The sequence below is a fragment of the Physella acuta genome, unplaced genomic scaffold, assembly GCF_028476545.2.
Source record: "Physella acuta isolate Inbredline_101_S28 unplaced genomic scaffold, ASM2847654v3 ptg000709l, whole genome shotgun sequence".
NCBI lineage: Eukaryota > Metazoa > Mollusca > Gastropoda > Physidae > Physella > Physella acuta.
Genome location: NW_026732228.1, coordinates 105,013 through 119,373, shown reverse-complemented (window position 1 = coordinate 119,373; position 14,361 = coordinate 105,013). Strand labels below are relative to the sequence as shown.

The 14,361-nt window shown below is 41.5% G+C and overlaps 1 protein-coding gene across 2 annotated transcripts; it reads right to left on the bottom strand.

The window, feature by feature from the left end:
• Window positions 1-6,231: 6,231 nt before the first annotated feature.
• LOC131949657 (integumentary mucin C.1) lies at window positions 6,232-13,529 on the bottom strand. 2 transcript variants are annotated; one of them, XM_059311506.1, is made up of 6 exons: window positions 13,444-13,529; window positions 11,168-11,294; window positions 10,805-10,890; window positions 9,434-9,578; window positions 8,470-8,809; window positions 6,232-7,686 (listed from the first exon to the last, which is right to left on the bottom strand). In XM_059311506.1, exons 2-5 carry the CDS (start codon window positions 11,256-11,258, stop codon window positions 8,472-8,474), a joined length of 660 nt encoding a protein of 219 aa, XP_059167489.1. In that variant the 5' UTR covers window positions 11,259-11,294; window positions 13,444-13,529; the 3' UTR covers window positions 6,232-7,686; window positions 8,470-8,471. The 2 variants fall into 2 exon arrangements, with proteins under 2 accessions (XP_059167489.1, XP_059167486.1); XM_059311503.1 differs by having other exon boundaries at window positions 11,168-11,299; window positions 13,444-13,523.
• Between the last annotated feature and the right edge of the window lie 832 nt (window positions 13,530-14,361).

Here is a 14,361-nt window from a genome sequence, read left to right as displayed (position 1 = left end):
CAGTCTACTCTCCTGCTCTGCACGGTGTACACAGAATAAAACTGACTGTTTCAATTTTATCTTTGATCAAAGCCGCAAAACATGTACATTGGGTGAGAAATTCATTTTTTTTAACAAAACTTTGAAACGTTTCAAGGAAAGAAATAGTCAACCATAGTAAAATAGGTTCAAGGTTTTCATACTGCAAACAAAAAATCAACAATAATAGAAAACAAAAATATACACATACACAAAAAAGAAGAGAGAGAAAAAAAATGTAAAAATTTAATATTTTTTTTTTAGCAATTTTGTTTTCTGCTTTGGCAAAATATTTCTAACTCTCAACCAAACCTTACAACACACACAATCATATAACCGCATCATCACTGCCCGCCACACCAGCTGGGGTAGGCGTCGTCAACCAAAGATCCTGCGCTCATCTTGACCTTATGTGTCAATCTCAAGGTCGTGGCGCCAGGTGTTTCTTGGCCGTGTTTGTTGGTTTCACTTGAGTGACTGCCTGATGTATAATTATATGGATAACATTATCAGCCTCTCTACCATCCTCTCTCTACCATCCTCTCTACCATCCTCTCTACCATCCTCTCTACCATCTTCCCTACCATCCTCTCTCTACCATCGTCTCTACCAACCTCTCTTTACCATCCTCTTTACCATCCTCTCTCTACCATCCTCTCTCCAACATCCTCTCTCCAACATCCTCTCTACCATCCTCTCTCTACCATCCTCTCTACCATCCTCTACACCATCCTCTCTACCATCCTCTCTCTACCATCCTCTCTCTACCAGTCTCTCTCTACCATCCTCTCTCTACCATCCTCTCTCCAACATCCTCTCTACCATCCTCTCTCTACCATCCTCTCTACCATCCTCTCTACCATCCTCTCTCTACCATCCTCTCTCCAACATCCTCTCTACCATCCGCTCTCTACCATCACCTCTCTACCATCTTCTCTCCCATTCTCTCTACCATCCTCTCTCTACCATCCTCTCTCTACCATCCTCTCTCCAACATCCTCTCTACCATCCTCTCTCTACCATCTTCTCTACCATCCTCTCTAAAATCCTCTCTACCATCCTCTCTCTACCATCCTCTCTCTACCATCCTCTCTCTACCATCCTCTCTACCATCCTCTCTACCATCCTCTCTCCAACATCCTCTCTACCATCCTCTCTACCATCCTCTCTCTACCATCCTCTCTCCAACATCCTCTCTACCATCCGCTCTCTACCATCACCTCTCTACCATCTTCTCTCCCATTCTCTCTACCATCCTCTCTCTACCATCCTCTCTCTACCATCCTATCTCCAACATCCTCTCTACCATCCACTCTCTACCATCTTCTCTACCATCCTCTCTAAAATCCTCTCTACCATCCTCTCTCTACCATCCTCTCTCTACCATCCTCTCTCTACCATCCTCTCTCTACCATCCTCTCTACCATCCTCTCTACCATCCTCTCTACCATCCTCTCTCCAACATCCTCTCTACCATCCTCTCTACCATTCTCTCTACCCGCCTCTCTACCATCCTCTCTACCATCCTCTCTACCATCCTCTCTCCAACATCCTCTCTACCATCCTCTCTATCATCCTCTCTCTACCATCCTCTCTACCATCCTCTCTACCATCCTCTCTCTACCATCCTCTCTCTACCATCCTCTCTCCAACATCCTCTCTACCATCCTCTCTACCATCCTCTCTACCCGCCTCTCTACCATCCTCTCTACCATCCTCTCTACCATCCTCTCTCCAACATCCTCTCTACCATCCTCTCTATCATCCTCTCTCTACCATCCTCTCTACCATCCTCTCTATCATCCTCTCTCTACCATCCTCTCTCTACCATCCTCTCTACCATCCTCTCTACCATCCTCTCTCTACCATCCTCTCTCTACCATCCTCTCTCCAACATCCTCTCTACCATCCTCTCTCATCTTCAGGCTACTGGCTTCTCCCAGCCGCCGCCCTCAACACGACCCAGCCCTCCAGCACCACCCGCCTGTACACCAAGGGAATGTACTGTAATGTACACGAGTTGGTGAAGCCTGTGGGAGATGGGAGGATGGATTCGTGTAGCACCAATGCTTGTCAAGGTTCGTGTAGCACAAGTGCTTGTCAAGGTTCGTGTAGCACAAGTGCTTGTCAAGGTTCGTGTGGCACCAGTACTTGTTCGTGTAGCACCAGTGCTTGTCTAGGTTCGTGTAGCACCAGTGCTTGTCTATGTTCGTCCATTTTTAATAACTCTTTAAATTAGAGCAAAAATTGTCACCAGGATTTATAAACGTGGGGGACGAAGAGATTCTGGTGGCCAAAGTTCCAGACGTTTACAGAACGTGCCTGGATGTGAAGAACTCCACCAACCCGAGACAGCTGGTTCAACTGTCGTCTGGTCTTGTCGTCATGTGTGACACAGTGACAGACGGAGGGGGCTGGACAATTTTTCAACGTCGTGTCAATGGGTCAGTTGACTTCTACAGGAACTGGACGGAGTACAAGAACGGCTTTGGAGATTACGTCATTGGCGATTTCTATCTGGGCAACGAAAACATTTACTGCCTTAACTATCTCTCTCACAAAAAAAACAAAAAATCAAACAACAAAAACAACAAACAAAAAACAAAAAAAACAAAAAAAAAAAAAAAAAAGACAACAAACAAAAAAAGAAACACACAAAAACAACAACAATAACTCTCAAATCAAAACAAAAAAAAAATCAGAAATAAAAAAAACAATCAAACACAACCAAAAAAAAAAAAAAACAAAAAAAAGACTAACAACAACAAACTGTCGTACCACGCCGCGTGGTGGTATGCCGCCTGTCACTACACCAACCTGAACGGTCTGTGGGGGGACCAGAGGTACGGCATGGGACTCAACTGGTTCGACGTCACGGGGGACTACGGCAGTGTGGAGGCGTGTGAGATGAAGCTTAGACCAGTCAAGTAGGGTCAAGCATGTCCAGTAGAGGGGACTACGGCAGTGTGGGGGGGGGGAGGGGCGAGATGAAACTTTGGCCAGTCAAGTAGGGTCAAGCATGTCCAGTAGAGGGGACTACGGCAGTGGGGGGGGGCGAGCGAGATGAAACTTCGACCAGTCAAGGGTCAAGCATGTCCAGTAGAGGGGACTACGGCAGTGGGGGGGGGGGGGGGGCGAGCGAGATGAAACTTCGACCAGTCAAGGGTCAAGCATGTCCAGTAGAGGGGACTACGGCAGTGTGGGGGGGGGGGGGGGAGGGGCGAGATGAAACTTTGGCCAGTCAAGGGTCAAGCATGTCCAGTAGAGGGGACTACGGCAGTGGGGGGGGGGGCGAGCGAGATGAAACTTCGACCAGTCAAGGGTCAAGCATGTCCAGTAGAGGGGACTACGGCAGTGTGGGGGGGGGGAGGGGCGAGATGAAACTTTGGCCAGTCAAGTAGGGTCAAGCATGTCCAGTAGAGGGGACTACGGCAGTGGGGGGGGGGGGGGGGCGAGCGAGATGAAACTTTGACCAGTCAAGTAGAGTCAAGCATGTCCAGTAGAGGGGACTACGGCAGTGGGGGGGGGGAGGGGCGATATGAAACTTTGGCCAGTCAAGTAAGGTCAAGCATGTCCAGTAGAGGGGACTACGGCAGTGTGTGTGTGTGGGGCGAGCGAGATGAAACTTCGACCAATCAAGAAGAGTCAAGCATGTCCAGTAGAGGGGACTACGGCAGTGGGGGGGGGGGGGGGGCGAGCGAGATGAAACTTCGACCAGTCAAGTAGAGTCAAGCATGTCCAGTATAGCGAGAAATGATACAAGCTGTCGCTAGTGCAGGAGGTAATACTGGCTCACAGGTTTGTTAAGGGGAGGTAGGATGTTAAGGTAAGGTGTGGATGTTAAGGAGAGGTAGGATGTTAAGTGGAGGTAGGATGTTGAGGGGAGGTAGGATGTTGTGGGGAGGTAGGATGTTAAGGGGAGGTAGGATGTTAAGGGGAGGTAGGATGTTAAGCGGAGGTAGGATGTTGAGGGGAGGTAGGATGTTAAGGGGAGGTAGGATGTTAAGCGGAGGTAGGATGTTAAGGGGAGGTGTGGATGTTAAGGGGAGGTGTGGATGTTAAGGAGAGGTGTGGATGTTAAGGGGAGGTAGGATGTTAAGGGGAGGTGTGGATGTTAAGGGGCGGTAGGACGTTAAGGGGAGGTAGGATGTTGAGGGGAGGTAGGATGTTAAGGGGGGTAGGATTTTAAGGGGAGATGTGGATGTTAAGGGGAGGTGTGGATGTTAAGGGGAGGTGTGGATGTTAAGGGGAGGTAGGATGTTAAGGGGAGGTAGGATGTTAAGGGGAGGTAGGATGTTGAGGGGAGGTAGGATGTTAATGGGAGGTAGGATGTTAAGGGGAGGTAGGATGTTAAGGGGAAGTAGGATGTTGAGGGGAGGTAGGATTTTAAGGGGAGGTAGGATGTTGAGGGGAGGTAGGATGTTAAGGGGGGTAGGATGTTAAGGGGGGGGGGGTAGGATTTCAAGGGGAGATAGGATGTTAAGGGGAGGTAGGATATTAAGGGGAGGTAGGATGTTAAGGGGAGGTAGGATGTTGAGGGGAGGTAGGATTTTAAGGGGCGGTAGGACGTTAAGGGGAGGTAGGATGTTGAGGGGAGGTGTGGATGTTAAGGGGAGGTGTGGATGTTAAGGAGAGGTGTGGATGTTAAGGGGAGGTAGGATGTTAAGGGGAGGTAGGATGTTAAGGGGATGTGTGGATGTCAAGGGGCGGTAGGACGTTAACGGGAGGTAGGATGTTGATGGGAGGTCGGATGTTAAGGGGGGTAGGATTTTAAGGGGAGATGTGGATGTTAAGGGGAGGTGTGGATGTTAAGGGGAGGTAGGATGTTAAGGGGAGGTAGGATGTTAAGGGGAGGTAGGATGTTGAGGGGAGGTAGGATGTTAATGGGAGGTAGGATGTTAAGGGGAGGTAGAATGTTAAGGGGAAGTAGGATGTTGAGAAGGGGGTAGAATTTTAAGGGGAGGTAGGATTTTAAGGGGAGGTAGGATGTTGAGGGGAGGTAGGATGTTAAGGGGGGTAGGATGTTAAGGCGGGGGTAGGATTTCAAGGGGAGATAGGATGTTAAGGGGAGGTAGGATGTTGAGGGGAGGTAGGATGTTAAGGGGAGGTAGGATGTTAAGGGGAGGTAGGATGTTGAGGGGAGGTAGGATTTTAAGGGGAGGTAGGATGTTAAGGGGAGGTAGGATATTAAGTGGAGGTAGGATGTTAATTGGAGGTAGGATGTTGAGGGGAGGTAGGATTTTAAGGGGAGGTAGGATGTTAAGGGGAGGTAGGATATTAAGTGGAGGTAGGATGTTAATTGGAGGTAGGATGTTGAGGGGAGGTAGGATGTTAATGGGAGGTAGGATGTTAAGGGGAGGTAGGATGTTGAGGGAAGGTAGAATGTGTATTGATAACATGCAAGTATCAGGCCTACGGTAATTGTAAATCAATCCTCACAAGCCGATTGCGCAAACTGTAATACTAAATCGAACATGGCAAGGCAATCTGATGATGTAAATGTAACGTCTGAGGCAATTAAAACAAAAAATAAATTTAAAAATTCAACAGTTTTGTATTTGATGTATTACTAGGTGGTGTGAATGAAGTTTCCTCTGAATGTTAAATGTAACGCGTCTTCTACCATCTTCTTATTGCCCTTTTAAGTGTGGGAGTACATCGTTCGTTGTAAATCTTTAATAGATTGCCTCTTTTCTTGGTAGAGTTTTGTAGAAAAAGAAAACAAAAACATGGTTGTGTTTAACTTAATGACCTTAATAGTGTAGTGTTTATATGTCAGGCATTGTGTATGTGACATCATTTCGTTTAGATTTGTATTGTGATTTTGTTGTGTTTTGCTGTGGTTGTTTAGATTTGTATTGTGATTTTGTTGTGGTTTGGTATGGTATATTTTTTAGATTTGTATTGTGATTTTGTTGTGGTTTGGTATGGTATATTTTTTAGATTTGTATTGTGATTTTGTTGTGGTTTGGTATGGTATATTTTTTAGATTTGTATTGTGATTTTGTTGTGGTTTGCTGTTGATGTAGTGCCATGTGAGAAGTATGCGCATACCATCTCTCTCTTATAAACACAAGAGAAGCAAAAATAAAATCCACTCAATGTTTTACTTCCTTGCTTACAGACACACTCAAGTGCTTGAACATAAAAAAACAAAAGAATTGGGATTTCGGTTTTTTTTTTAATTTTATTGATTAAAAAATCCAACCCAAGAAAACAATGCAACTGAATTTGAAAGTTTAAAAAATCAATAAAAAATGTTTTAATAACAAGATTTTATATAAAAATGCACTTAATGATTTTCTTTAAATATCTAATAATGCAACACTATTTAACGAACTAAAAAGAAAAGCGTAGTAGTAGTTCACTTTTGAAATTTTATTTCAGGTATTTAATTGATAATATAGCTTCAGTGATCGACGCTTTTCTTTATTTGCAATTTAAATCGATGTGTATTATTATAAATCATTTATTTTCTACCTTATATAAGCTTTTATTTAACTTCTGTCGTTATGTAGTCATAGATCGAAACTGCCGAGCGAATTTCGATCACTTTTAACATACCGATTCGTTTCAAACTTAGGCCAAGACCCAATGACAATGCAATTTAACATCAAATTTGACTTAATTGCTTGGCTTATTATATTTTATGGCTTATTTAAAATTTCTCATATAAAGTACTATTTATCGTACTGTTGTAGCGCATTTCTAATGTTCATTTGGTGAGAAATAGTTTTTAATCCTTCAACTTCATCGTATACAATTTTTTTAAATTACTGAACAATAAATGCATAAAAAACGTTTTATTAACAAGTTTTTATGTAATAATCCACTAAAAAGGAGAAAATAAATTCTTTCCTTTAAATATAATAATTAACTACTACTTAAATAAATAAAAATAAAAGCGCTTTTCTTTTTAGTAATTTAAACAGTAGTTTATTTTCTCCTTTTAGTGAATTATTACATAACAGATTGTTATTAAATCGTTTATTATGCTTTTTTAGTGGATTATTATTTTTTTTTTAAAAAACATGTTATTTATACACTTGTTTTATTTAATATTTTTCAATACTTAAAAAAAAATTAAACAGTAGATTTTCACTACTAGAAAAAATTGCACATCAAATAACCACAGTGTGCGTGTATTAGCTCGGAAAATAGTACTGTACATAGAAGATTTTGAATAATTATTTAAACATTAATTAAGCATTGAAGTAAGTCAAATTGATTTCACATTGTCATTGGATCAAGACTCAAGTGCCAAGTTATGAAGAATTTAACACGTGGGAGTTGTCAAAGTTTCGCTCATCAGTTTTGAACCATGACGGACGACAGACCAAAGCACGACAGACAGACGACGAAGCAAGTTAAATAATAGCGTGTAGTAAAAAGCATCAATCTCTATGCAAATAACAGTAGCAACAGATCATTCCTTTCAATAGACCAAAACAGACCGTGAAAGCACTTTTGACGTCATACAAACTCTGTATGCTAAATAAAACTTTTTTTTTAAAAGACTAAAATAACTTAAAAATTATTTCTCATCCCCAGTATTCCACAAAAGCAGAAGGCTTAATCCGTTTGTTTTGATGGATTATTGGTGAACACATTTTACCGCTGTAAACCGATCCTAAAGGCATCCAATTGATAGCACACGTATACTTTTTACTGGAACAAATAGAAATGTTTCATGTTATATATATATATATATATATATATATATATATATATATATATATATATATATATATATATATATATATATATATATATATATATAGTTGTGTTCATATGTACATATATGTACGCCTACATATACACATATATGTGTACACAGACATTATTTCCTTAACTTTGGTACAAAGTTTGCCTTGTGTACAAACTGTCTGCCTCACTGTCTCATAAAGACATCATCACAACAAAACACCTTTCCCCCACCTCCAACTCTCCTACCTTTTCTTTTACTGTAACGTTTAATTATTAAAAAAAAATCTTATTGTATAACATCCCATCAGAAAAGGGACGTTTTTCGCCCTGAATCTCTAGCACCAAAAAGGCTAAGGTCTAAACCAGTGGCTCTTAACCGGGGTTCGATTGAACCTTGAGGGTTCGTTGAGTCAGTCTCAGGGGTTCTAAGGAGGTCAAGACACAAACCCGACTTTTATGATTCAGGATCGGATTTTGTCAGTGCGGGTGGTGGACGTTTTGGAGAAGGGTTTAGTTAACCGCAAACGAAACGGGTAGGTTCAGTAACTTCAAAAGGTTAAGAACCACTGTTCTAAACTAACTGCTGATGTTTCTCACTGTTCTAAAATAACTGCTGATGTTTCTCACTGCTCTAAAATAACTGCTGATGTTTCTCACTGTTCTAAAATAACTGCTAATGTTTCTCACACGGGGAGACAAGTACACTAGACAGAGTAGTTCAATAAAAGCTTGTAAAAAATTTACCATTAGTGTTTACGACATTTCCGTACAGCTCCTATAGTTGCTGCTTTAGTGGTTGTTGTAGTTGGGTTGGTTGTTGTGGTTGTTGTAGTTGGGTTGGTTGTTGTAGTTGGGTTGGTTGTTGTAGTTGGGTCGGTTGTTGTAGTTGGGTTGGTTGTAGTTGGGGTGGTTGTTGTGGTTGTTGTAGTTGGGGTGGTTGTTGTGGTTGTTGTAGTTGGGGTGGTTGTTGTGGTTGTTGTAGTTGGGGTGGTTGTTGTAGTTGGGGTGGTTGTTGTAGTTGGGGTGGTTGTTGTGGTTGTTGTAGTTGGGGTGGTTGTTGTGGTTGTTGTAGTTGTCGAAGTAGCTGAAAACAAAATTTTAAAAATAATTATATACGTTTGTAGCTTAACATCAACTATAATCTGATTTGGTAGAATTCAACATTAGAGATGAATAGGTTGCTGGAAATACAATATTCAGATTCTGCTACGCTTTACGCTTGGCCTGCAGTAAATTATCATCCGAGCAATGAGTTTAAAATAAAAGATAAGCATTGATTGCTGTGTGTTTTTGGTGGGATGGGGGGTATTTGGTTTAATTTTATAGTTACTTGACATTTTACTTTTCAATTTACTCCAAAATTGTGTGTATAAGTGAGTGCGTGTGTGTGTGGGGGGGGGGTGTGGTGGTTCCGGTGGACGTGCCTAGGACGAGGGGTGCCTACTCCTTGGAACCATGTCAGTGGCGTAAACATGACGGTACACACACACACACACACACACACACACATATATATATATATATATATATATATATATATATATATATATATATATATATATATATATATATATATATATATATATATATATATATATTCGAAAATGACGTAAAGAAATTAGCTGTGGCATTAAGACATTACAATTAAGTAAGGAGTGGGGGGTGGGGAGTACCACCCTACCCAGCGTAAAAACAGACATGCACTCACTAGTTTGACACACTTTGATGGCCGTTAAGAAGCTCGGATCACTGTACATTGCTATTGCAGTAGAGCTGTAGTAACAAATGCCGTCGTCATAGAAACCGGCCATCACACAGTCACTGGTCATCAAGCAGAAGTTAAAGCACTTATCCTGAAGAGTTAAAACACTTATCCTGTGAGAGTTAAAGAACTTATCCTGTGAGAGTTAAAACACTTATCCTGTGAGAGTTAAAACACTTATCCTGTGAGAGTTAAAACACTTATCCTGTGAGAGTTAAAGCACTTATCCTGTGAGAGTTAAAACACTTTCACCGTCCTGTTACTTTTATAATCATCTCTTTCTAAACTGTCCATATAAATTCTTGAGATTTGCTACTTACAGCAGGAAATAAAAGGTGTAATGAGATTTGCTACTTACAGCAGGAAATAAAAGGTGTAATGAGATTTGTGAGGTACAGAAGTAGAATGTGTATGTGTATGCTTCTTTAGTTTTATGCAAGCGTACTTTTTTCACTAAAACGTTAAACGGAATACTTTAGTTCAGAGGCGTAGCGAGGGATGGGGGGAGCTGGGGGTGCGAACCGCTCCGGGTGACACCAACGCAAAAAATAGCAAAATATATAGAGAAAAATTATAATTCCACTTAATTAAGTGATTAATTCGAGTGTCAAATAGTCTTTTAAGAGGTGCAAATCGAAAGTTTGAGGGGGGGGGGGTGGGAAAAGGGGGGGGCATATCGAAAGTTTGAGGGGGGTTGCAAATCGAAAGTTTGAGGGAGGGGATGCAAATCGAAAGTGTGAAAGGGGGGGGGGTGCAAATCGAAAATTAAAAGTTTGTCCCCGGGAAGGGTCGCTACGCCTCTGGGGGATGACACCATTTAGTGCCGCACCAGTTGACACCCGACCTCGCTACGCCACTTCTTTTGTTTAGTGTCATTTTACGTCAAACTTGCCCCACACCCACACCCACACCACACCCACACCCACACCATACCCACACCCACACCCACACCGGCCAAACCTACTAACCCTAGCAGAAGATAATAAAGAATTGGTCCCACCAAATAATATTCAATAAGTTGAAAATTCAATCTCCCACCCACCCCAAGAGATTGATCAGAAATGACGTCACAATTCTGGATCCGCCATTTGAAGTTACACAAGGGGTTTTTGGAAACCGTACATTGCAGACTTCACGGGGGAATGTGGGTCAAGAAAGTGTGACGTCAGAAACTAAACCCTAATTTTGTTTAAAGTAGTGGTCTGAATATTTTGGTGACAGTGTAGGTGGTGATGGTGGTGTGCTTGTGTGTGTGTTTGGGGGGGGGGATCAAGGTCGACAAAAGAAAACACAACAAACACAAACACAAACACAAACCTTATCATATTCTATGTCCGAAATTGTCTCAGGGTATTCGGTAGATTCTACTCCTTGGCCGTCGTACTGCACCATTGTACACTGAGCTGGAATGGTGAATGGATGAATATTGTTTCTTGATTCATCTTCCTTTTCTCTCTCTCTCTGTCTCTCTCTGTCTCTCTCTATCTCTTTCTCTCTCTCTCTCTCGTTCTTATCTCAGTCACTCATGTTCTCTCTCTTTTTTAATTACTTATCTCTTCATGAATGTGTATAATATATATATATATATATATATATATATATATATATATATATATATATATATATATATATATATATATACATATAGATGTCAAGTCCACTCAACCAGCTAACACTTACCATGTACGTCGCTCAGTCTTAAAGCCAACAAGAAGGTAACAATAGAAGCGACAGGGAATCTCAAACCGTTGTAGGACATTTTAGATTGCATCAAACCCGACCTTTTCTTTGATATTAGATGTGCGATCTATGCTAAAATATACATCAAGGTCAAATGATTATTTCCTCACACAGAAAATAAAGTTCCAAATGTTTTTATTTAGCGAAAGAACAATATCTATTCAACCTTAGCTTAATCAATCAATTCAACCCGTAGAATAAAACTAGAAACACAACCCCTAGCATAAAAACATCAATTCTCTTGTATCAAGCAAACTATTCAAACAATGGCTTTTAATCAATAAATTCTTCGCTAGCATAAAAACATCATATACGTATCTGGTATCAGTGGCGTAGCGAGGTCGGGTGTCACCCGGTGAGGCACTTAATGGTGTCACCCCCCCCTCCGTAAAAAAATTATATATATATATATATATATATATATATATATATATATATATATATATATATATATATACATATACATACAATTATGTGTGTGTGTTTGTGGGTTTGCTTGACTTTTATGCATTTCTACATCTTTCATTCGATCGCCTTGATACTTTGTTTTTGAGAATACTACTGGGGAGGATTCAATTCCGAAGGGCCGCGCCCCGGCAGGGTATAATTTGGCGCCTGGGCTTTCCGTTGAGCGCTATGGCACCTACGTTCGTTTTAAACAATGCGATAGACTATAGACAAGAAGGGGTTTTAAAGTATTTCACTAAATTGAATCAGGCGCGTCATCCAACGCCCTGGCAGTTTCCGTTTTGACGCCCCAAGCTGTCTCATGATTGATATGGCGCCTTTGTTCATGTTAAACAGTTCGATAGACTATGGATAAGATAGGGTTTTTATAGTCGTTCACTTTCAGCTTCGTCTGCCAGTGCTCCGACATTGTGCTTTTTAGCGCCTCGACTATATTGTGAGCGCTATGGTGCATACGTTCGTTTTAAACAGTGATCTAATCAAACCAGGCAAACAGCACCCCAGGGGGGGCGGTGGGGGGGGGGGGGGTGGGGTGGTGGGGGTGGTGGGGGTGGGGGGTGGGGGGTGGGTTGGTTTTAGTTTAGAGAAAAGAGACAGCACTATCAGCCTAGCGCCCGTTGTACCCTTCCTCAACGGGCCATTTTTCTCGTATATATAATATTTGTATAATATTTAACTTTTTAAAAAACTCAAAATCAGAAAAAGTCCTTTGAGACCTTGACGGTAGAATTACAAAAATAAATAAATAAATAAAATAATAACAAATTACAAAAATTACAAAATTTAAAGTTATTCAACATCCAATTTAACTTTATGGAACTGCAGACTGCATCACCTACCCGGACATTGTGTGTGGGATGAGTGGGGGCGGTGGTGGGATGGGGGGTGAGAGACACAATCTGGAAATTCTCGAAAGGTGGTTAAGACTAACCCAAGGCCCTAGCCCCTTATATAACAACTGATTGCCGCGGAAAATGGTTGCATGTTTTAGGGTAAATCTACGCTATACAGGATACTTATATTTCGCTTAGATTCTACATTTCACTCGGCCATTTGGGTCAAATATTTGTCGGCCTCCATGTTCCCTACGAGGGCTGAAATTGACTGCGATTGACACTTGCATTTGTTGGTAAAAGATTGAGTAAATATTGAATATAGACCAGCCAGTGGCGTAGCGAGGGGGGGGGGGGCGGAACGCACCGGGTTACACCATTTGGGGGGGGGGGGGGGATGACACCAAGGCAAAAAATAGCAAAATATGTAGAGAAAATGATAATTCCACTTAATTAAGTGATTAATTCGAGTGTTAAAAGGTCTTTTAAGAGCAAATTTGACAAAGCCCGACAAGGGTGGAACGGGAGGGGGGTGCAAATCGAAAGTTTGAGGGGTGTGCAAATCGAAAGATTAAGAGGGGGGGGGGTGCAAATCGAGAGTTTGATGGGGGGGGGGGGGTGCAAATCGAAAATTGAAAGTTTGTCCTCTGGGGGTGACACCATTAAGTGCCGCACCGGGTAACACCCGACCTCGCTACGCCACTGAGACCAGCTACAATCTTAAATTAACACTTCAAGAAGTTTGCTAACAATCATCATTAGCACAGAGGTGCGATCTGTGAGCAAACTTGCCTTCCTCCACTTTCCCACCCCACTATTGTATTCAACGCTTATTATTTTGAAGCAATGCTTAGCCTATCATTTATTTTAATTATCGCGATAACAAATAGTAAGAACAATACTAACAATACTTACCACGTCAACCTCAACTGCCAACTTTGAAACCAGCCCGCACACTGACTACGGTCTCATGTGGGTGGTATCTCAAATTGCAACAAACGCTACACATAAAAAAATAATAAAACATTTCAAAATAATTCTCCCGATCGTTTATGATCTTTACAGTAAATCCTCTACAAACATACGTAAAGTAAATCTATATCTATAAAAACAAAGTGGGCGATGTTTGGTTCGTTTGTTACTCACAAGTGTCCTGTTTACTCTGTTTTTATCGGGAAAATTTGAGTCATCTCAATAATGGAGTTCACAGTGACCGAAAACTGACTTAGACTAACCGCGGCCTTATATAAACTGTACATTTTTTAAAATGCTTGAATTAGATCGACCACTTGCAGATGCGACAAAAGTTGATATTAGCTCAGGTGTCGTAGGCACCTAGAAAAATACCTGATTCTCAGGAACTTCAACTTTTAATTTCCTCCGTTCTTTGCGTTTCTTCCAGGCATCTCTTCGCCCCCCCCCCCCGCCCCTGAAGAATGTCTACCGCCCCCCCCCCCCGAACGAGATGGAATCATATAGTAAACATACACCTTTACTAGTGTCCGCCCCCCCCCCCCCCCCCCCCCGAATGATGTCGACCCCCCCCCCCCCCCCCCGGAAAAATTAGTATGGAAGAAACACTAGTTCTTTGACTACACAAAATACTAAACAAAGAAAATATATGGATAATATAAAAAATAAAAATTCCTTTAAAATTTATACTAAACGGTTTTCAAATAATGTGAACATTAATAAAAATTAACACGTCTAACCACTTATTAATTATACCTACACAATGGGATATAACTGCGTCAGGAATTTCAACTTTCAATTTCCCCAGTTCTTATATTACATAAAATAAACCGGGAGTGATCTCCCCTAAACTTTCTCGAA

Excerpts from the sequence above, each read along its gene's own strand:
- LOC131949657 (XM_059311506.1), bottom strand. The coding sequence starts at position 11,258 with ATGCAATCTAAAATGTCCTACAACGGTTTGAGATTCCCTGTCGCTTCT. Across the intron at positions 9,579-10,804 it reads CGGACATAGAATATGATAAG|GATAAGTGCTTTAACTTCTG; the intron begins GTTTGTGTTTGT and ends TTAACTCTTCAG. Across the intron at positions 8,810-9,433 it reads CATCAAAGTGTGTCAAACTA|CTACTTCGACAACTACAACA; the intron begins GTGAGTGCATGT and ends TTTTGTTTTCAG.